This window comes from Osmerus eperlanus, chromosome 15 (assembly GCF_963692335.1).
Source record: "Osmerus eperlanus chromosome 15, fOsmEpe2.1, whole genome shotgun sequence".
Classification (NCBI taxonomy): domain Eukaryota; kingdom Metazoa; phylum Chordata; class Actinopteri; order Osmeriformes; family Osmeridae; genus Osmerus; species Osmerus eperlanus.
In genome coordinates this window covers 5,401,759-5,423,185 of record NC_085032.1, presented here as the reverse complement: position 1 = coordinate 5,423,185, position 21,427 = coordinate 5,401,759, and the positions used below count along the sequence as shown (strand labels likewise).

Sequence of the window (21,427 nt, the reverse complement as noted above, 5' to 3'; positions counted from 1 at the left end):
CTTCAGAGTGGCAATTCTACTGTTGCCATGGACACATTCAAGGCTTTTTCTTCTTCTAGAAGTTCTGGAGAGTGGATTATGGTGATAATTGAAAAAGAAAATGCGGATGTCAGTGTTTGGCAAAGTACCCCTCCAGAGTACAGGCAGACTTGATCCGAAAACATCGGCTCTTCACGGCTGCAATGATTTCAAAACATAGAGTCTGCCAGTGGTCCTCAAACTTTTCTGCCAGTACCCCCCTTATCCTGATTTCTGAATCCAAGAACCCTGTGTACCCATTTTTATATTGTATAAAAACAACATTTACACCAATATTTTCATGATTTATTTCCTGTATTCTTTTATTTTCCACTTTCTCTCAAGTACCCTATGTAGTACCTCTGCGTACTCCTACGGGCACAAGCACCCCCATTTGAGAAACACTGAAGTAGGCTATACAGTCTTCTGACGTTTCCGTTTTACTTTAAAAACCATTAGAAAACAACGAATATCCAAACCCTGTCCACCACCTGACACACGAACGGGTCAACAGTCTGATGAACTCAAGTGGATGCACTGCATCTGGGCGTCTCAAAGGGCAGTCTCACGTTAGCCATGGCTCCACATTGATATGACGGGTAATAAGAATAGCCTTCCGTCCACCTGTTCATCCTCCTAGCCCCCCTCCCTTGTGCCTGGTCCCTGTCCCATCTGATCAGGCACAGCCTTATAATGACATCACAGCATAAAAAAACAAACAAAAGACAAAACAATAAGTATGATCTGTGCATGGTCTGTTCTCTGTGTAAAAATCTCACTGTATCTATCTCTGTGATCCCACTGTTCATCACATCATGTGCACCATGAGAGTCGTGTCCCGTTGAAGGAGCTGCACACACTTGAACAGGCTGCGTTGGAACAGACGGGGAACACAATATGTAGATCGGGTGCTCAGTGTCAGAGTGGTGTGTTCATAGCTTAGAGAGGGCGCTGAAAGTGTCCAATCCTTCATTCAACCCCAGTAAACAACACAGTCCGCCCAGCCGTACGAGAGCTGAAAGTTGCTGAAGCGGAGAGTGTAATTGTACGCACAGTACAGTAAATGCAGTTCAAAGGGCCAATCATGTCCTTCGATGGAAACATTGGGCGTTGGATGCATTAGCCCAGCGTTGATGGTTCAGCGGGCACCAATGCCGAAGCTCGGAGAGACCCTTAGACAAGCACACTGTGAAGAAGCCATCTGTCCATAGCTATTCCTAACCTACACCGTACTGCTTTGCACTTTTCTGTACTGTAATGGGATACTGGGGTAGACAGATATCATCTTCCTGTTTTTTTGGTGTTTTTTGTTTTTGTTTCGTGTGATTCGGTTGGAACCTTCGGTCAACTCATTCTTGTTTTTAATGGGCCGTTGAGTCCCAGACATGTCAGAGGGTCAAAATGTGCCTTGCCCTTTTCCCCGTCGACAGCAGCCATTTAAGCGCCGTGAAAATCGGCAGCCTTATTTTAAATCACAATATGTGACACTGACCAGAGAGGACTGCGCCGTATACTGTAATTGAGGCGTTCCATTAGACGGCCCAAGAAGGTCATCCGATAATGCGTGAAGGACACTGAGAGGTGCCGCTGTCTGACGTTAACTGCAGTCTGTATGAGACCGTCGTTTCACCGCTGTCCCTGTTCGCCCTTCCCTTGGTTACCTCACTAACAGTATCCTCACCTTGACTCTAAAGGAGCGCAGAGGTTGTGAGTCGTCGACAGCTTTGAAGATGTTCTTTTTTACGTTCTCCCGAGGCCCCCCTTGAGCCTTGTCTAGAACACACCCGGCCTAATTGGCTGTCCGTTGACTGGAAAACAAATGTGCTTGCGTCATAGATGTGGTCGTTTTTTCGTGTCGGAGGCACCTTTGCAAGAGATGGCCCGTCCTCAGGAAGACATCCGGCCTCCAGGCAGCGTTCTAATTGCTGTGACAACCTTGTCGCGACGGTAACACGAGGCTCTGTTGGCTGCTAATGTGTTGCTCATCCCTGGGTTGAGGTACACTGTACTGTAGGCTACTGTAAACACTGTCAGAGCGACAAGAGGGATGTGTGTGAAGGAGTTCAACTGAACGAGTCACTAATACTCTGCTATCAACTGTGATTTGAATAGATTGTTGAGACTGTTCTTGTCTTTGCACAAACTGCTTAGTGATGTTTTTTTTTCTTAGATCACATGCCCTGATAATTCTAGAAAATAATTAGGTGGTAACATAACATTGGAGCAGTTCAAAGACAATATTTATACTATTACCAGCATTTCTACGGTCTACTCTTAACGGAGTGAAGGGTAAATTATTTAAAATGTTTGAATTCATAATTCAAGAGTACATATTCGAAATACCAAGCAAGCTATCTCATTCATAAAGATGGAGAAACTGGACAAATTATTTAAATGTGCATTACCCTCTTTCTCTTTGACCTACATTGAACTGAGAGGGTGGGTGTTGCAGAAGATTTACTGTAACACTGTTGCTACGAGCATCAATAAACCAACCATGAAGGTAAGCATCAAATAAAACATAGATCAGTTTGCATTGCTAAAACCTTGACATATGTTAAATATATGATAAACCCTTCCTAATCCAATCATGAAAGTCTTACTAACACAATCTCAAGTATTTCTAAAACGATTATACAGTACATAACTGTTTTCAGAAATGAACCCCTACTCTAGCTGCCAAGTATACCATTGCCAGATGCGTCCAATGAGTTCATGCCTGGGTTTTCTCTTATCACAGAGACTCAAGCTGAGATGACATCCTTGGCCTTGTCGGGTCAGGTGTTGTCTTTCACACTACACCACTCCTGTTACAGTTCCCTCCCAGCCAGCACCCAGGTATCCACTTTCCACTCGGCTGAACTGACCCTGACAGGCATGCCTCACTGCAGAAGTCCCAGAAAGACCAACTGTTCTTACATCACCAACCCTGGACACTTTCCTCAGCGTTGGCTAACATGGGGGATGGCACTGTGACCCGAACACGGCTGCCGCTCTAACCAGACACAGCCAAGGTGTTTCTGATGGTGATTCCTTGTCTCGTATGTGTGTGTGTGTGTGTGTGTGAGAGAGTGCTCATCTGTGTGTGTGTGTGTGTGTGTGCACCTGTGTGTGGGAGAGTGTGTGTTTGTGTGAGAGAGTATGTGTGATTGTGTGTGTGTGTATGAGAGAGAGTGCCTGTGTGTTAGATAGGTAGTGTGTGTGTGTGTGTGTGTGTGTGTGTGTGTGTGTGTGTGTGTGTGTGAGAGAGAGAGAGAGAGAGAGAGAGAGAGAGAGAGAGAGAGAGAGAGAGAGAGAGAGAGAGAGAGAGAGAGAGAGAGAGAGAGAGAGAGAAAGAGAGAGAGAGCGAGAGAGCGAGAGAGCGAGAGAGAGAGAAGTGTGCCCTTCTATGTGTTTGTGAGTGGTGTGATGCTTGATTAGTTTACACATGGCTCGGTTGGCAGAAACCATACAGTTGATTGTGTGCTGTGTTGGTTTTCCTAGTTTCTCCTCCTCATCCTCCTTACCAAGATAAGCTTTCCCTGTGAGTGCTGGAACCTTCCATTTAGGTCAATTCACTGACCTACTTAGGAGCCAATGATGGTGATTATACATGGCAATGCTTACAAGTACGCCTTCTTATACACAGTGAGTGAAAGCAGTGGGTGGTTTGGTTCAGAGAGAGGGAGAGAGAGAAAAGAGGAGAGACAGAGAGAGACAGAGAGAGAGAGAGAGAGAGAGAGAGAGAGAGAGGTTAGAACATCTGAGGAAGATTGGAGACGGGGGGAGAGAGAAAGAGAGCCGCATCAAACTGTGAAATTATTATTGCTCTTTTGAACTTTGATAAAAAGGGCAGCTTTGCATTTCTTAGGAGAGAACGAGACAGCTTGGTTGTATTGGTTCTGTAATAACCATAAAAACAGGGATCTCTGTGACGCGCCTGGGAGAGTCTTCTTTTGGAACAAGACACGAAGCTAGCCTTTCATGAGGTCCAACACAGAGATCAGACATCTCCACAGTTCTCTTGAGGCAGATGCCCAGAGCTTCTTCAGTTCAAGCACTCTCCTAAAAACTGAATCTAAAGTGATAGCCTGATAGAGGAAACAATTGAGGAAGAGCTGATAGAAGAATTAAATAGGTGAATGATATCAAGTCTACTCCAGTTGAAATGATTTCATCAGTATAAATTGCAAACATTTATTCCAATACTTAGACAACACACAGTTTGCCATCTACCCTGATAAACGTGCGTTGGATGTTCGGTATGACAGGAGAAGATTATTGATCACCATTTCGTTTTCAGTCACTCCAGTACATTGATTCTCTGGTTTCACAGTCAAGTTAATGATCTGAAGTCAGTTCATAGAGTGAGTCCAGCTAAATGTGCTATGGGATGAGCAGAGAGACACTGGATCGGAAATAATATAATCTTCCCCATAAAAAGACTGGTCAGGACAACACAGGGTTAATCATAGCTACAGGGGCCTACTACTGTTTATAGTACAGAACTATATGACACAAAAAAGAACCAAGTTGTAATTGCATTTACTTAAAAAATACCCTTTGGCATATATTGTGTTGTTATTCACTTCAAAGTCCTAGGTGGAAAATTAATTCATAAAGTTTCTTCATAATTACATAACATATGTTGACTCATCATGGGGCGCTGAAATGAAAATGAATTAACTATTTATTAATTCAATTATTTGTCACTGATATGCACATGATTCGTAACACACTTCTAAGGGTTAGTCACTTCTGATAGCTAATATTAGCCAGGATACAGTGTCAAGGTCTTTGTGGGGAAAAAAATACTTTTCTATTTTTATTTTGCTCAAAACAACTCACATTCTGCAGCAGAAATATATGACATAGAGTGCTCTGGTCGAACAATAACACAGTAGAATATCCACTCTACTTGACGGTGTCTACTCAACTGGTAAACTTACAAGGAGGATCGAACAGAGGATATATCTGTCCTATGCTACAGTCTAACTTAGATGATATATATTTCATTAGGTGAGAACAGTGCTTTACATGGAGAGAAAATGAAAATGGACTCAAATGCGGCGTTGCTTTGTGAGATCTCTGTTGAACCCTAACCAACCGTCACAGTTAAGAGTCAACCTGGGTCTCACACACCCACCCAAGTATCAAAGAAGGGCCATCCTTGTCATCTGAGTGTGATATTTGGAAATATATATATACCTGATGTCTGTACTGTGTGCCATGGGTAGGATATTTCTATAAAGGGAACACAACAATGTCATTGTAAAGGACACTAGAGTAAAAAATAAACATCAGTGCATTTCACAGCATATTGAAGTCATAGCTACAGTAAGTATACCAAGCACTTTTGGTCATCAACACAGTTTTCTCTAGGTTATATGGAATTTGTATACCAGAAAGTATCATACAAAAGGTATTTGTCTTTCTGTTATGAAGATAGTAACCATCAATCTTTGCAAAATAATGTAATTTTTTTGTTAGATTATGTAATTAATCTAAATAGTGCGAGTGGTTTAGCACCAAGTAAAAATACAATATTTACATTAGGAGAAAAGTGCAAAAAAAAAAGTTTGTTTCCACAGTTATGGTGCACAAGTCTAATATTTCACTCTATCTTTACATAATAGCTATTTTATGTGAAAAGGTAAACATGTTGAATATAAACACTTATTCAACTCAAACTATAGTTTCAAAATGACCCTGGCACAATATCAATGCTACACCATTCCTATCATGTGTCAGTGACAGCATAAGTAATGAAGAAAAGGCAAACCTATAGAACACTAAAAGGATTTGTGCTTAAGTGTGAGCGAAATACATGCCTGTTTGGTCGATCAAATACATCTGGATATCGCGACAAACCGACTCAAATCACTGACTGAGGGTGGCTGTAAACATACTATAGTCAGAGACCGTAACGAATGCTCTCGCGTTTATATCGACGTCACTAATATCCAGTGTAGTGTGTCTTTAAGAAATCATTCCTTAAAAGCAGGGGTGGATGATGTCCCCTTGTAGAAGATATTCCGGGTCGTATCTGGGCTGGTTCCCCTCTCTGGGATCAGAATGATGTTATTCCCTTTCCTCCGGAGAGTTGAGTCCCGACTGGACGCCACTGAAGGAGCCGAGTCCGAAGCAGCGTATCCGCCCCCGACCCCACTCCCCTCCACAGGGGTGACCCTTATGGTGGTGATGGGCTGGGTCTGGAGGCGCGGGTCCCCTGGGTGTTGACTCTGGGTGGCGACTGGGGTGCTGTTAGCGCCGTGGGGGTTGTGGGGGTTTTGAACCGTCACTCTCTTCCTTTCCATGGTGCCGTCCCTGGCCGACTCGGAACTCTCCGAGTCTCTGTTGAGGTCATTGAGTTCGAAGGACTGACGGACACTACACCCTCCTCCTCCTCCTCCTCCACCTCCACCACCCCCTCCATCCTGGGACCTCCACCTCCACGAGCCGCTCCCGTCCACGGACAGAGCCTGGACCAGGGGTAGGTGGTTCTCGGGGTGGGCCTCCACCCTCACGATGGCCCCGGTGCTTCCGGAGATGCTGCCCACCGTGCTGCCCAGCGTGCTGCCCGGAGCGCTGGGAGGGTCCTGGTCGGTCAGGGAGCGATACCGACCCGGGCCGGACCCAGCCTGGCAAGTCCCTTCACAGCCGATGCTGCTCTCGTCCAGGCTCTTGGAGTGGAGGAGCCCCTGCTGTTTGGACATGGCGATGACCTGCATGATCCGGGGCTGGCCCGGCCCTCCTCCGTTCGCCCTCGAGGGGGCGCCGCTCTTCTCGGCCGCCTTCATCCAGTTGTCGCGGGCGGAGCCGTTGGCCGCGACGTCCTCCCCCGTGGTGCTGGCGGACCTGGGGGAGGAGCTGTTGAAGTTCTCGTGGGTCTCCTCAGGGATGTGAACCAGCTGGGAGGAGCCGGGTCTGGACTGCATGGACATCCGAGCTCCCCCCGTCAGCCCGCTGCAGTTGCTGGGCAGGGTGTTGCTGGAGCCTGCCGCCAGGTAGGGGTGCGGGTACAGGTGGTCTCCTCCGTTCATGCCCAGGCCCAGGCCCATGGCCGAGGGGTCGGGGCAGGAGCGGAGCTCCATGCTGCCGTGGTGGTAGAGGTGCGGGGGCGGGAGCTGGCCCCCCATCTCCGAGGAGGAGCAGGAGTCGGAGGCGTGGGGGCTCTGCAGGGACGACTTGCGCCCCTCGTTCTTGCTCTTCCACTGGGACAGCAGCTGCTTGGAGCGGCTGGAGTCCATGGTGGCGTGGACGCCGCGCCGGGCCGCCTCCTCCAGCGGCGCCGGCGTGTGCGCCCGCGGCAGGGTGTGGCTGAAGGTCACCAGGCTGTCGTGACACGGGGGGCCGCGGGGCGAGACGGCCTCCGCGTCGGCGCTCGACCTCTTCAGGCTGCCCGCCGGGTCATTGGGGCAGTGGCGGAGGTTGCGGTGCAGGACGCCCTCCGAGTGGGAGGCGGACAAGCCTCGGTCGCCGCCGCAGCCCTTGGCCTGCAGGTGGCGCCCGGCCTCCTGGCTGATGTGGGGGAGGGTGCAGGTGGGACGCTGGGGAGGCGGGGGAGGCGGGCAGCAGATCTCCTCGTTGGGCTGGAAGTTCCCCACGGCATACAGTCCCTGGAGGGGTGAGAGGGGGTTCAAATTAAATGCACCCCCTACGTTCCATACTCAATAGGATCACGGTCAAACAATAGGATCAAACAAGGGTGAGGCTGATTCGGCCCGAAGGGCAGCAACATCAGTCACATGAGAAGGTTTCAGATTCCTACCAGGTAGACGGCGATGCCTCCACCGAGCAGGAAGCCCAGGTAGACGTCGATGGCGTGGTTCTTGTACTGGATGATCCTGGTCAGGCCGCAGATGATGCCACACATGATGAAGGAGAAGACCAGCAAGGGCTTCAGCAGCTTGGAGGAGTCTGTCAGTGTGCTGTTGAAGTACATCTGAAGCGCACACAGAGAGAGGGGGGGGGGGGTTAGCACGCCCGGCACGGCTCCATCTGCACACGCTGGGCCGGGGTGGAGAGAAGTTGTAGGTCAGGTTATCGTTTGAACGCAAGGTGTTTGTCACTGGTCACCCTGTGGTGCATTTATATAGGGTTGGGGTGATACTGTCTCTCTCTTTCTCTTCCTCTGCCTCTTTCTCTCTGTTTCTCTCGCTCCCTCTACAGTACTTCTCTCTCTCTCGCTTTATTTCTTTCTTTCTTATTCTCTCTCTCTCTCTATAAATTTATATATCTGATATATATATATATATCCCTCCCTCTGTGTCCTCTCTTTTGTGAAGAGGTCACAGTGTAGCAGAGTGTTGTTTATATTTCACAACACATGAGTCAGCACTCTCCCCCATGGAGGTACTATATTATCGTAGATTTATGGCTTCTAGCCCTCACTGTGGACACAGCAGTACTCGGGATTCTGGGTAACGTGCCTCGTGCCACCAATCTCCCAGCTTCAGGGGTTTGTTCTTTAGTATCTATCAGCATGGACTCAATCACCCAGCAGCCCACGCAGGAAGTGGCTGCTGCTGGACTAACCTGGGAGGTTAATCTCGCTTCAGGAAATGAGGATGATGAACCTGGCTAGGAAAACAAGCAACAACGGGAGACAGGACTGATTTTGTAGGCGGGCTGCTATATTTATACCCCAGGCGATTGAATCCACAACACACCCAGGTACAATGGTTGATTGAATATGCCACATAAAGGCTTGCTTGAGTCGTCCGCCAAGTGCACCAGCCAATCCGGAGAGGTTTCAAGACGGCGAGCGGGGAGGACTGTGGTGTGGGTGCGACGGATAACTCACCGAGACGTAGACGGCAGCGAAGGACGCCAGGGTGGCGTGCTGTGAGGGGAAGGTTTTCCTGGAAGAGACGGATGAAGAGAAATAACAACGTCGTCGCCTCAGCTCTCATTTGGCGCGCGAGTCGTTGGAAACATAAACATCACCCTCACACCAACCGAATGAGATGCTATCTCGAAGCAACATCCGAGGACACACAGACTCACAGACACACACACACACACACAGTGGAACAGACCAGAACACAAACACACTCACACATATTGACACACACACACATACGTACATGTAGTAAAGTCAACTAGACAGCCAGGCACACATATGGAGACAGATAAGCACACACACATAACACATAATTATGAAAGTGCTCTAGATTCATATTGAATGCAGTGCTTGCATCATAGATGACTGCATGCCGTGAGGAGCTTATCTGAAGCATTACCAAAAGCTACATAACACCGTTGATAATGTAATTGAACTGGAGCCCCAATTTTTCACTGAGCTACACTTTAATAGCGTACTTCTCCCAAGATCTGACCCTGTTATTGTTTTGTCTCTCCCACTGATAGTGTACACAGCATCATTTGGTTGAAAGATCAAAATACATCTCACAGAACCCTACCCACATAAATGACTCCTTGTTAATCATTAACTTTCACCACAACCACACAAGAGATCTCGGAGAATATGTCATTAGAACAATAAGGCCGTGTCTGTATGATTGACTTAGCTAAATGAACACCACACAGTCTTACATCTTCACGCATTATCTATGTGCAACCCTCCAACGTGAAAGACAATTCCACTGTTCCACGCTGGCATGTCTCTAGCGGGGCCTGTGGTTAATTAGCGTAGCCACATAGAAGAGCACAGCGTGTTTACGCCTCTGGCTGCAGCTTGCGCCGAGGGTTGAAAAGGTTCAGGAGGAATTTCATGGTCTGTCTCGCCGTTCTCCGTCTGTACCGAGGATGGATGCGACGCTTGACGGTGTGCATCCGTCGGCAGAATGACAAAGCGGGTCGGAGTGGTTTCGCACACAGGTGAGACGCATGAATCAGCGGGACAACTTGGCATTTTGTCTTCCACGGCAAGGGAAAGAAGGATGAATCGATTTATTCTGGATGATTCTAAAGTGACAAAGCATGCATTAAGATGGACAATATCCTACGATAGATGATCCGGTCTAAACTACGGTAGTAGGCTCGAGCTATTCTTCAGCAACACAGGCTGATGTCTGGTGTTCACTTCACACAAATACTAGGCTTGAAACGGGAGACTTTAAAGTTTGAACACAGATAGTATCATTTCCAAAAGGCCAATTCATTTCTTCTCCCAAGAATTCCACGGACTTTGTAGATATTGAAGGAAGCTCATTTGGGCCGTTGGTTTCCTAAACTAAGATTATCGAGTGTGAGGAGCTATTTACTGATGTGCTTCAGCATATTTATCTTTGAAAGAGACCTCATTATGAACAGCAAAAGGGCTCCTCTTCTTCCCCGTACCCTCTGTTAGATACTAAAATAGACTTGTCGAGTCCTGCGTGTTTCAGTATGAAAATAGAACTGAGAAACTAGAACTGACATTGAGCTAAATTCCTCATAAACAAACCACCCTAAAAACCTGGTTAATTTGCCATTCCGCTGCTGCTCTGGAAACCTGCTAAAAAAGGCCCAGTAATTGGAAGAATTTCACTCACATGCAGCACCAAGACCTGAATTGGCTGCAGATAAAAGACAGCAAGGATACAGACCCTATTTTGCGGAAGCTAAATTCGTCAAACTTGGTAAAGCTCACTGTTCAAAATAGACCCCTTGAGTATTCTCCTCTCACAATGTTCCCAGTAACCTTAACCACCTCAAGTTCTTCTTTAAGAACACGAAAAAAGTGACAAACGGGAGTTCACAGGTCAAAGTTGAAAGGTCACAGTGTCCCACCTTCCCTGGTTGATGATGGTGAGGTCGGCTCCGGAGCAGATGTCGTCCAGGATGTAGGAGTTCTGGTCGCAGGTGAGGTTCAGGGTGGTGTAGTTGGGCTTACACACGGTCAGGAAGTAGGGCGCATGGTAGCCTGTGGCCAGCTGGATGATGTCAGTGATGAGAGCTGTGGCACACAGGCCGAACACGTGCACCCCTAGATGTCACAAACAAACACGCGTAGACACACGCCCCACAGACACACACCACGCACGCACAACACGTGAATACGTGTGTATCCCCACCAGCAACACAAACATACAGCACCATCTTGTCTTCGGTGCTAGTCCCACCTCATTTCGTACGTGTTTAATCATGTATAAGCGACACTGTCACACCTCTGAGGTGTTTGTTGGCTGGCTGATGGAGAGAGAAGAAGGACTGAAAAACCTACCGACAAACCGGACTACTCGTCGTATGAAGGAGTTGAAGTTACAGCCGGCGGCGTTGATATCGGCCTCGGCCCCGACCCCGTTCTTCCTCCGGGAGAGACAGCAGAACAGAATCCCCTCTCCGATCATTATCTGACGAAGAGAGACAAGCGCGCGGCCGTGTCAGAGATACCACAGACACAGAAGGGGCCAAAGAGATCAGATTCCACCCCTCCTTTCCCCCCTCTCCTGCTTCAGACTGATCTCTCCAGCTCTGCTCCCCTATCTCTCTTTGTGGGGGGAGGGTGGGGGGTGGATCTCCTTACCTCAGCTGGGAGGTTAGGGGGAGGACAAGATACTGTTGCAGCTCTGTGTGCTCACATAACGAATACCCCAGCTTTGCTAGATAGACCCCTAGCTTTACCACCGGGATGAACACAGCAGGCTAGCTCCGAACTGCAGCAGGCTAGCAACCTCTCCTAAAGCCAGACTCGTATCACTTTTCAGCAACAAGATCATAACGGTGATGGGAACAGCTGCTGGAATTTGGAGATATGGCCGCCGTTATGTAAACACAAACAGTTGATGGATGTGTTCCAGGGCTCAAATTGCACCATGGAAAACAATGGGCTGTGAGAAATGTTGTGACAGCAGACTTTTTCCACCGTGTCGGGCACTCCCACAGGATCCTGGCAAGCTCTGCGGTGTCCACACACACACACACACACATATACACACACACCCTCCCTTGTCTGACCACCCTACACACTCTCCTGCTGTGTCTGTCAGTCAATACTAATCTCAGTTACAGGAGCTAAGACAACTTGATCCATCAAGCTCCATCCCTGTCATTGTGGACATGCAATCCTGCACTACAGACACAACGTGAAAACAATGAAAACATACATGTCTTCTGTCATGTGACAGAGATTTTCCCTGTCTTCCTAGAGTTTTATAATGGTGTTATGTGCTGGTCTAAAGTCATCTGTGAAGTCATCTGTTGCAACGATTGTAAACAAAAATACTATGCAAATAGCTCTTTTGATTTGAATATGACACGCATCATTTTGTCATCTTCCTAGGTCTGTCAACACTGATTTTAATTCTTGGGTTAGGCACACCACACCCTATCCAACCTACTGCACTGCATGTTGTGCTAGAGGAGTTTTCTTTTCCAGTGGGACAGCCTGTTTGATGTCAGCGGGGATCGGCTCCCTGGCCTGGATGGCAAGGTATTATGGATAGTCGCTAAGACCTTTTTGAAGCCTGCCTTCACACTGTGATGCTAGCCTGTTCCAAGATATCACACTGCTATCGCCATGGCAGCACCCGCTCACCATCTGACTGGCTTATTAATCCAATAACACAGACATGAAATGTGTCTCCTATTTGTTCCTGGTTTCACCTCCTCTTCCCTCTTCTCAAAGTACACTTGATGAGGTCAGACTCTGGGGCCTTTAGAGGAAGACGCTAGGACAAAGAACACCAGGAATGAAGGAATCGAGGACCGACTTCCGAGTCTTTGAGCTGGGACAACTGGCTGAGTTGTTGGAGACCTGGCTACCTGCACACACAGACACACACACAGACAGACACACACACAGACACACACACACAGACACACGCACACAAAAACGGAATCCATTATAGACCAGAAAGGGGCATAGTAAAAGAGGGATTTGAACGAGCAATACCTGGAATGCTGATCAATTATCATTTATATCTTCAGATTTCACCTAGCTGTCTGCATGGGGATCGCAAAGGGAATATCCAATGATTATAGCGTTTATATGTGATCCCATCGCGAAAGCCTGATGTTCATTTGCTTCCTTTTTCTCATGTATCCAATTAAGCTTCATTATCAGCTGGTTTATAAATCCTGTTAAGTCTGACAACTAGAAGAAGTTGATAGATAGGTATTGGTTGGATCTGGGAAGGAATCTAGAGTGAGACCAATATTAAATCCCAGCTTCAGAAAGCTTGACTAGAATAGATGATTTATTCAGAGAGAAGATCGCTGAAGTTTTGATGTATGTGACTGTTTGACAGTTGGACAGTTCTAGATTTAAAATCACCTTTTCTCAGAGGCACCTTTCTCAGAAACATTTAAAGGGCCCAGTTTTTAGTTTAATTTGATATATATGTAATTTTGGTTTAGTTCAGAGAGCATAACACACGAGCACATCTCAGTCATCCTGACACTTTTACAACAGAGGAACTCTGCCTCCAGTACTGAAGGACTATCGGAGTGTGAAGCAATCAACACATTTCTGCATGAGCAGGTTGCCAACACACACACGCACGCACTCACACACACACATCCTTCCTCCTTCTCCCTCTCATCCTCTTCCACCCCCACAACCACAGTTCTACCACACCAACCCGACTACAGTAGATTTCCTATCACGCCGTTCACCTGAGCGCCGACGACTTCATGCCACAAACAGATGCTCGTTCACCCTAGAGCTGCAGCTGACGTTCTTGCCTTGCAGTGCATCATCGCCTGTCCACCTCCCCCACGTCGATCCGAGCGCACGGGGATTGGTGTCAACACGGGCACTCTCATCTGTCATGTCTATGAGGACCGCACTAAATCTTCCTTTAAGAGGAAGGGGACATGGGGAAATGCTGAGTGTCTTTAGGACTCGTGTTCCAAAGATGCCTGGGGGTGGGCGGTGGCCTTAGGGTGGCTGACAGTTGCAGTGCCGGAGTGTACGCGCCATGGAGAACGGTTCTGACAAGACAAGCCTGGAAACCCCCAGATCCCCTCGCTGTTGGTTGCTAGGAGATCTCAGAGCCAGCCTTCTTCAAAAAAAAGAATGACTTCCACTGAAAAACATTTGAATACTATACATCCCTTACTGGATGAATGTGAGTATGATGTTGGTGGCGAGTAGAGTGACAGGATAACAAGGAATATAGGTGGAACCTCCCAACCACAGATTGTTTTCCAATGTGCAATCCTTCCTATTCCCAGTGACAATTTGAGCATTTGCGGATCAATATATAGCCGACCCAGTGTGCTTGAGGTTGTGGGATAATGTGTTTCCAACATTTTAGTCATGCCGAGGACTGCAGTCTAAACCTAACAGAAGTGGTACAATGATAGGCTTCGGCTTGTGTGGGCTTGTCTTTCACCGGAAGCAGTTTCATGATCCATCCACTCCTATAAACATTTTTTTATATTGATGGAAGAAAGCGACCAGGCGCTTAGAGAAGGCCCTGCTGGTCATGATGAGATAGAACGGCCTGCACTTTGTCGGCCCACAAGCACAGCTGACCCCAACCCCGAGGATGAGCATGTGACCGTGAACTGGATAACGACAACGAACCAGCCCTAAAGGACGCCCCTGGGTGAGTCACCTCCTAACCCTGGACAGAGTCCTCTGTCCTTGTGACCGCTTCTTAACCGCATGACTCCCTCACCGAGGTCATGGTGTGTGTGTGTGTGTGTTTAGGGTGCAATGTCCAGTGTCTGACCGTGATGGCGGGTCCGGAGAAGGCAAGAGAGAGCAGCATGAGGAGAGGGATGACCTCGTGGGTGGGGTCGATGTAGGGAAGGCTCAGACTCCGGTCGTTGCAGATGTACCCCGAGCGCACAGGCTTGAAAATGTCCGTCAGCTCCACAAAGTAGAGGCTCACCACCGACGACACCAGGATGGGGAGCTCGACGACGTCAACAAACCAACAAATAAACAACACGGAAAACAGAAAGACAAGAGGAAACAGTGAGTGCCTGGGTTATTGTACCAGATAGAGCTGCTTTTGTTGTGGAAGCGTGTGTCCCTAGGGAAGAAAGGTTCATCTGCTCAATCCGAATGTCTCTACAATAACACTCGGGGTGTCAAGAGCTTGAGGCGCTGGATACCCACAAAGATCCGTCTCTTAAGAACGAGAGCAACACTCGATTCTCGGTTAATTTGTTACAAATGAAAACAGACAGAAATACTCTCACGGCATAATCGGCTGTAATATCAAACGGAACCAAGAAATTAAACACAGTAAAACCAATGGCTCTGTTTCAACATGTAAACTCTCTGCAGGTCTACTGAGGAGATATAAGCCGTGTCACAACACATGCATTATAAATAGAGCTTTACGAGAACTTTGGGAAAGTGATTTCCCTGGCTCTGACAGGGGAGGCTGCATCGCTGGGCTCATTTCACAGAGCCCTGTCACAGAGTTTTCCTGCTCAGCTCAGCCATTCTCTATAAGATCTCTCCTGTGGGTTGGGCCCAAACAGGATATTCCATCACACTGGGCAGACACTTCAGATAACACCATCACCAATGATGAAGAGGCACAACCAATGATTAAGACAAAGTTGGATTCAAATCAGGACCCAAATTGTATTTTATTTGTTAACTTGAAACAATAAAACCTATTTTAAAATGTTACAGAGTTGGTCTGGTTGACAATGTGTGTATAGCTCTGCCATAAAGTGTCCTTTTGGTCTAATGGTAAATTGGCTTGACATGAAATGTATCAAATGAAAGTATCTATAAAATGTAAGAATAATCAAGGTCATGTTTGTACTGTACCTGAAAGTGAAAGAAATCTATATAGGTCTGAACTTTGATAGAACTCAATGTGTCAGCAAAATAAATTGTGGAAGTAAACGTAGAGTGGCGAGGTATCGAATGTGGGCTGCAATGCACCTTGGGGTCTGTGCTCAGCCCCGGGCAAACATCCATGCTGCTTTTCCAGATTCATAACTACGTTTATAAAACATGTACAGAATACGGTTGATATTAAATCCTCTTGAGAAATCCACATTGTACGGTCACAATAGTTTCGAATGTTGCCCCAAACTGATGCTGTACAAATTCAAAACTTGGAATGTGTTCAAGGGCACTTCACTTTATATCAACTGTATTTTTCTGTATCACCAACCATCTATGGAGGAGTAGATCCATTTTTTCCACTATTTTTCCATTATTTCTTTTGAGTTTGTCCTTGTATTCCTTCAGGGTTTAAGTTGGTTACATGTAGGTGCCAGTCTGTGGGCATACAGTATGTGAAGCCCTCTATAACAGTGCTTGTAACAGGGGCTACACAAACACAATGTTATTAGCTGTGATTTGATGTAATTTTTGATGCCAGCGGTTGCTAAATACGTTCCTGCTGTGATGGGGATGGGATATTGAAACCCCAGTTATGTGTGAATAGAAGGTCTCTCCATATCTCCATCCATCTATTTCTCTATTTATCCCTCACCTAACACCCCTGCAGTGTAGCACATACTGTAGATCAAAAAGCACTTAGCCAGCAATAATTCTCGTCCAGTGATGTTTAATATTCATGACTGGTATATCTTGCAGCTTGTTAGCCCATTACATTGATAGAAAGGGAAATGTTTCATAATCACTGAGTTCAAAACCCACTTCTGACTATGATGAGAATGTTTATTTGTGTGCATAGTGGCGTTTTAAAATGGTTCGACAGATTACACTCCCTTAACCCTTCCATCCCCTACCCTGCCTTCCCCCGATCTCTTCTTCTTGCATACTACTTTTGTTCCCTCCGCTCCTCTCCTTTCATCTTCCTTGTCTCCGCTCCTGTCCTCTCCTTTCCCCCTGTTCCCTCTCCCTCTCCTCCCCTCTCCTCTCCTCCCTCTCGATTCGGCTCAGGGCTCAACCACTTCTTTCCTATCTTCTCCACTCAGATACTCCTCTCTCTCCTCTCCTCTCCTCTCCTCTCAGCAAGTCCTCTCCCTTCCCCTCCTCCCCTCCCGGTCCATACCTCCCCTCTCCTCCCTGCTGTGCCTAGCTCTCAGCTCCGAGGGGGGGGGGGGAGAGAAACACACACGCCGCCCAGTCTTATAGGGAGATGAGAGGCAGCACTTCTGTACTGTGCGTGAACATACCTCTTTCGAAAGGTCCAAAGTCTTATCAAAATACTAAAGGATCGAGAGAGAAAAAACCACAAAAGGATGATCTGGTTTAAACGACAGGAAGGATTCGAATCAACTTTCACCAGCTATGAAAGTGTACACAGCGAGGGATATTTGCAACGTTGCCCCGGTCATTAAAAACACATGGGGAGTGATGAGCTTTCTGATCCGTTTCCTCAGATCCCCAGGTGTGCCGTGTAATCGAAATCCCCGAGTCATCCTTCAGCCCTCATCACACAGAGCCAAGGGGAAGGAGGGCCTCCAACCTCCCTGGGGAAGGACCCATACCCGGTGTGATTATAGAAAATGAGAGAGAAGCGGAGTGACAGTGACGTTTGAATAATGGATGTATACAAATGGAAACTAGGGCTAAGGCTTGGTGGGCCGGCGGCTATTTTTAGAGTTCCAGCGGCAGTATGGATGGAGGGGATGCTCTGTACCAACACACTGGAGCTGGAAGTACCCCGTTGCTGTTTGACGTTTACTGGGTGTCTCGCACTCCCGGAGACCTGTTAACACTCTCATTAAACCCCAATGATACACGTGGAAACTCACAGGCCCCCTACTGAGACAGACAAAAAGAGAAATAAGCGAATAAGCGAGAGAGAGAGAGAGAGAGAGAGAGAGAGAGAGAGAGAGAGAGAGAGAGAGAGGGGGGGGGGAGGGGAGGTAAGGAGAGAAAGAGATAGGGATGGAGAGAGACTGAGACAATACACAGAAGCTGAGTTTTTCTTTTTTTTTGGGGGGGGGGTGATTGATTCACACAAAGGGTGAATGAATGAACAAATAAACACATGAATGAAGGGATCTGGGATTCAGCTAATGGGATTTCTCCTCGCCTCCCTCAGTTTGCTGTAATTGCGTCTACTGTACAGACAGTATTCTGAACCCAGCCTTCTTTAGAGTGTATACTTTATTCCAGCGTGGCAGTTCCACTTGTCCCAGTCTCCACTGAAGCTGTGCCCCATTGCCATACATATGCTTCAGCTCCCTGCCCATCAAGGGAATTGTAGGACAGGTCTTCCCTCAGTCTGAAAGCATTGTAACGGTTTTTTAAATGTTTATTACCTAGACATACTTTTACAACTCTGCACTTATGTTATTTACACAAGTTGTGGTTTTCGATGAGTGTCTGCTAAATGAATAAACTTTCATGCCAATATAAATGTACTGTTACACCCACCTAGCGTTACTCATTTAAGGTTAGGTTAGGGGTTTTAGTGAAGTTAGTGGACAAGTGTTAGAACAATAAGATCTAAGAATTTAATCAGTAAAGAGTAGATTCCTCTGTGTTGCTTTTGATTTAATCTACCAAGTGTAAAGTTCTTGGCGATGTTATCTCACATTACTAACTGTAAGCTTCATGCTTCGATTAGTTCCACACTAGGAAAATTAGACCTCAGGCAAGTCATTTGTTGTTGTAGTATTGGCGAGCAATTTAGCAGAAATATGGTGATTTAATGATCCTGTGGTTGAGTCATAAAACCATAATGAAAACGTTTTGGCTCTTGAAGAGTAAGCCCGAAAATGATCACGAGTTGTGTTTGGAAGGACTGTAGAGGACTTTCAGTACTTCAGTAGACTTGACTGAGGTAGGAATTAAACGTGCGTCGCTCACATGGACATTTGAGCAAACTTGACAAGCAAGACCCGTTTGGCTCAGGGAGCCAATGACAGTCTTTGAGCCTGAAGCAGTCTCCAGACAGCACTCTGCTCATCACGCTAGCGTGGTTATCCTCTACCAACTACCAACTACCTCTGGTACACAGCCATGGAGGACAGACTGAGGCGACTCACTCTGATCTCTCAACCCCATCTAATGTGATGGTTACATGGGGCAGATGATGTTTGGCAGAGACCGGCTGAGCAGAGCAGAGCAGAGCTTGACACTGAACGCGCCGTATCCTCCAACAACTCATAAACATAGCATTCATGAATGAATGCCATAAACGTAAACCAGTCCGTTGAAATCCAATTATTGGTTTATAAACTCAATGTTATGCTATAGGAGAGAACGATTGTTTTACTCACAACACTAACATAGAGACAACAACAATGAATGACAACTAACACATCTGAGAATTTCAGTCAGAGACATCTGATATTTTGTCACGGGATTCGTTTGGATTACAGCATGTTGCATAATCGATTAAATATACATAGTAGTACAGGTCAAATATAACATGCAAACTATCAGGGAAACCTCAAGTGATTTCAGCGGCACTTCATTGAGATCATAACTTACCTCCACGAAATAGAAGCAAGGCAACAAGCTAACACTGTCTTTGGTCATAATTCCTTTTGGTCTTTCTCTCGAGGACATGGTTATGGCTGCACGGTCGCCTCTCGTCTCTCGAAAATGAAACAGCCTTAACCTGTTGGGGGGATGCTATAATGTCGGCCGCTGTCACGTCTAGTGTGCCAAGATCATATGCGCGCGGCTGCCGCTTGCTCCATTCTGGATTGTCGCCGGGGTTTAATTCAAATGCACCGACCGGACAAGACAATATTCTGCCAGCGACACAAAATGTTCAAAATCTCATTCGGTGTTATCGTGAGAAGAAAATCGCCGTCCCTTCATCTTTTCATGACTTCACAGACAGTTGCATTGCTGGGACCAGAGCTTGTAGAATCTCGGCTACATTTCATTTGTAGAGGGGCTCCACGGTGCGTGCAAAAAAAGGCGCAGGCGCACTATAGGACGCTTAAACTCAGAAGGCAGTTGACAATGAAGCAGAAGATACATTTAATCGCTAAAATCTGTCAAAAACCAAGTAGCCTACATTGCACAAATTAATCCTTTTGATTCACAGATTGGGCAAACACTACTGCTGAAGTTAGAGTAGATATATTAGAGCTTCATATAGCTTCAGACACATTTATTTATCTGACAAAATCAACACCAGAAAGAGTAATGCGTGGTCGTTTAACGAGTAATTATGTTTTAGAACCAAAGACAGCTCATGACAAGAAGGTGTCTGGAGTCAAGTGATATACGCTGTCCGTGGTGCTGAACTTGACAGCAGGCCTACATTCTAATCATTTAGCAGATCACTTTTTCTGCCTTCCGCCAATCCACACACAATATTTCATTGTGTTCATATAGTTAGATTTTATATTCACTATGTATGCGACTTTAATGTAAATTCAAGTTAATGAAGAATGCAGACTGCAGACTAGAGTTCTGGCCCACTATAGCTAAGACACAATTTCAGCAGGTTCACCAGAAGCCTAGAAAGCGAACACCGCCGTGCATTCTAAATTTGTAGGTAGGGGGGGGGAGGGCAAGTTCTAGAAGTCATGAAGGATGTGGTGGTAGAAAATGATCTGGAGACGCTACCGGCTTCCCTTCCTTTCCAGGACCGGTCAAATTCAGCAAATGAGTGACCCGAATCGCGCCTGCGCACTGGCGACTGAGCTTCATGCTGCAAGGTAATTAACAAAACAGACACAGAAAGTATCGATGGAATGACTTTATTCCGTATAAATACACCGCAAAACGTATTTTGTAACGAAATGTATATCGTTGGATGTTAATAGCGAGATCCAGTAGATTTACAGGTGTGTTTGTTCCTGATTCTGGCTACTGTTCTTGTGCTGTTGAGTCGCTAAAACTCCTTGAGCTGCCCAAGGTAGGACTTATCCACTCTTATGCTACAATAAAAGCATTTAGTGATCGTCACGATTTTAGCACAGTCTCTCAAACCGTGACAGCTTGGCATTACCAATCTCGCAGAGAGATAGGAAACTGGGGAGCACTACAATACTTATGACAACGATCATAAGTCCTTTACATTTCTTGCTAACTATATGCATTCAACGACCAGAGGAATCATTCTGCAGTCGTATAAGAAGTAGTGAGATGAAACGACATTGTTCACAGTCAGGTTCATTCAGACCATAAAGTGCACTTCTAATTGTTTTCGGATTTCTGTGTTGGACGAATGCCATATCAAACATCTTCGCTTCTTGCCACACTTATATGCTGCATTATACATTTACAGTAGCCTACCTTGTTAACACAATAAGTACTTATTTTGCCGGTGGCGTATTCAGTGCAGTCTTTGTCAAGTTTCCTTGAGTCAGTAGTTGACATTCTTTATGGTATCTTATGTGACACTTGGAGAAAATAGTGTAACTGATGGGGATGGTGAAGACCATGCTGTGTTCACTTTGTAGATCTCAAAACTATTTTGGGGACATGTCGCAAATCTAATGGCTGAGAAATGACTAGACAGAAAGCTAGGTGGGTATTCAGAGCACTAAACAAATCGATACAAGTTGCCTTAAGCAGAGTATTTGTGGAGGTAAAAGTAAAAACCCTCTCCTCTTCAAAGAAAGCAGGAGTATGTGGCCCCCATATGGAATCGCAGAGGCATGTTTTAAACAT

At 46.4% G+C, this 21,427-nt stretch overlaps 1 protein-coding gene across 1 annotated transcript; it reads right to left on the bottom strand.

The window, feature by feature from the left end:
• Positions 1–4,669: 4,669 nt before the first annotated feature.
• LOC134035198 (phospholipid phosphatase-related protein type 4-like) lies at positions 4,670–19,649 on the bottom strand. The gene is made up of 7 exons (XM_062480113.1): positions 19,283–19,649; positions 14,625–14,810; positions 11,168–11,297; positions 10,735–10,930; positions 8,804–8,861; positions 7,769–7,942; positions 4,670–7,616 (listed from the first exon to the last, which is right to left on the bottom strand). Exons 1-7 carry the CDS (start codon positions 19,358–19,360, stop codon positions 5,985–5,987), a joined length of 2,454 nt encoding a protein of 817 aa, XP_062336097.1. The 5' UTR covers positions 19,361–19,649; the 3' UTR covers positions 4,670–5,984.
• Between the last annotated feature and the right edge of the window lie 1,778 nt (positions 19,650–21,427).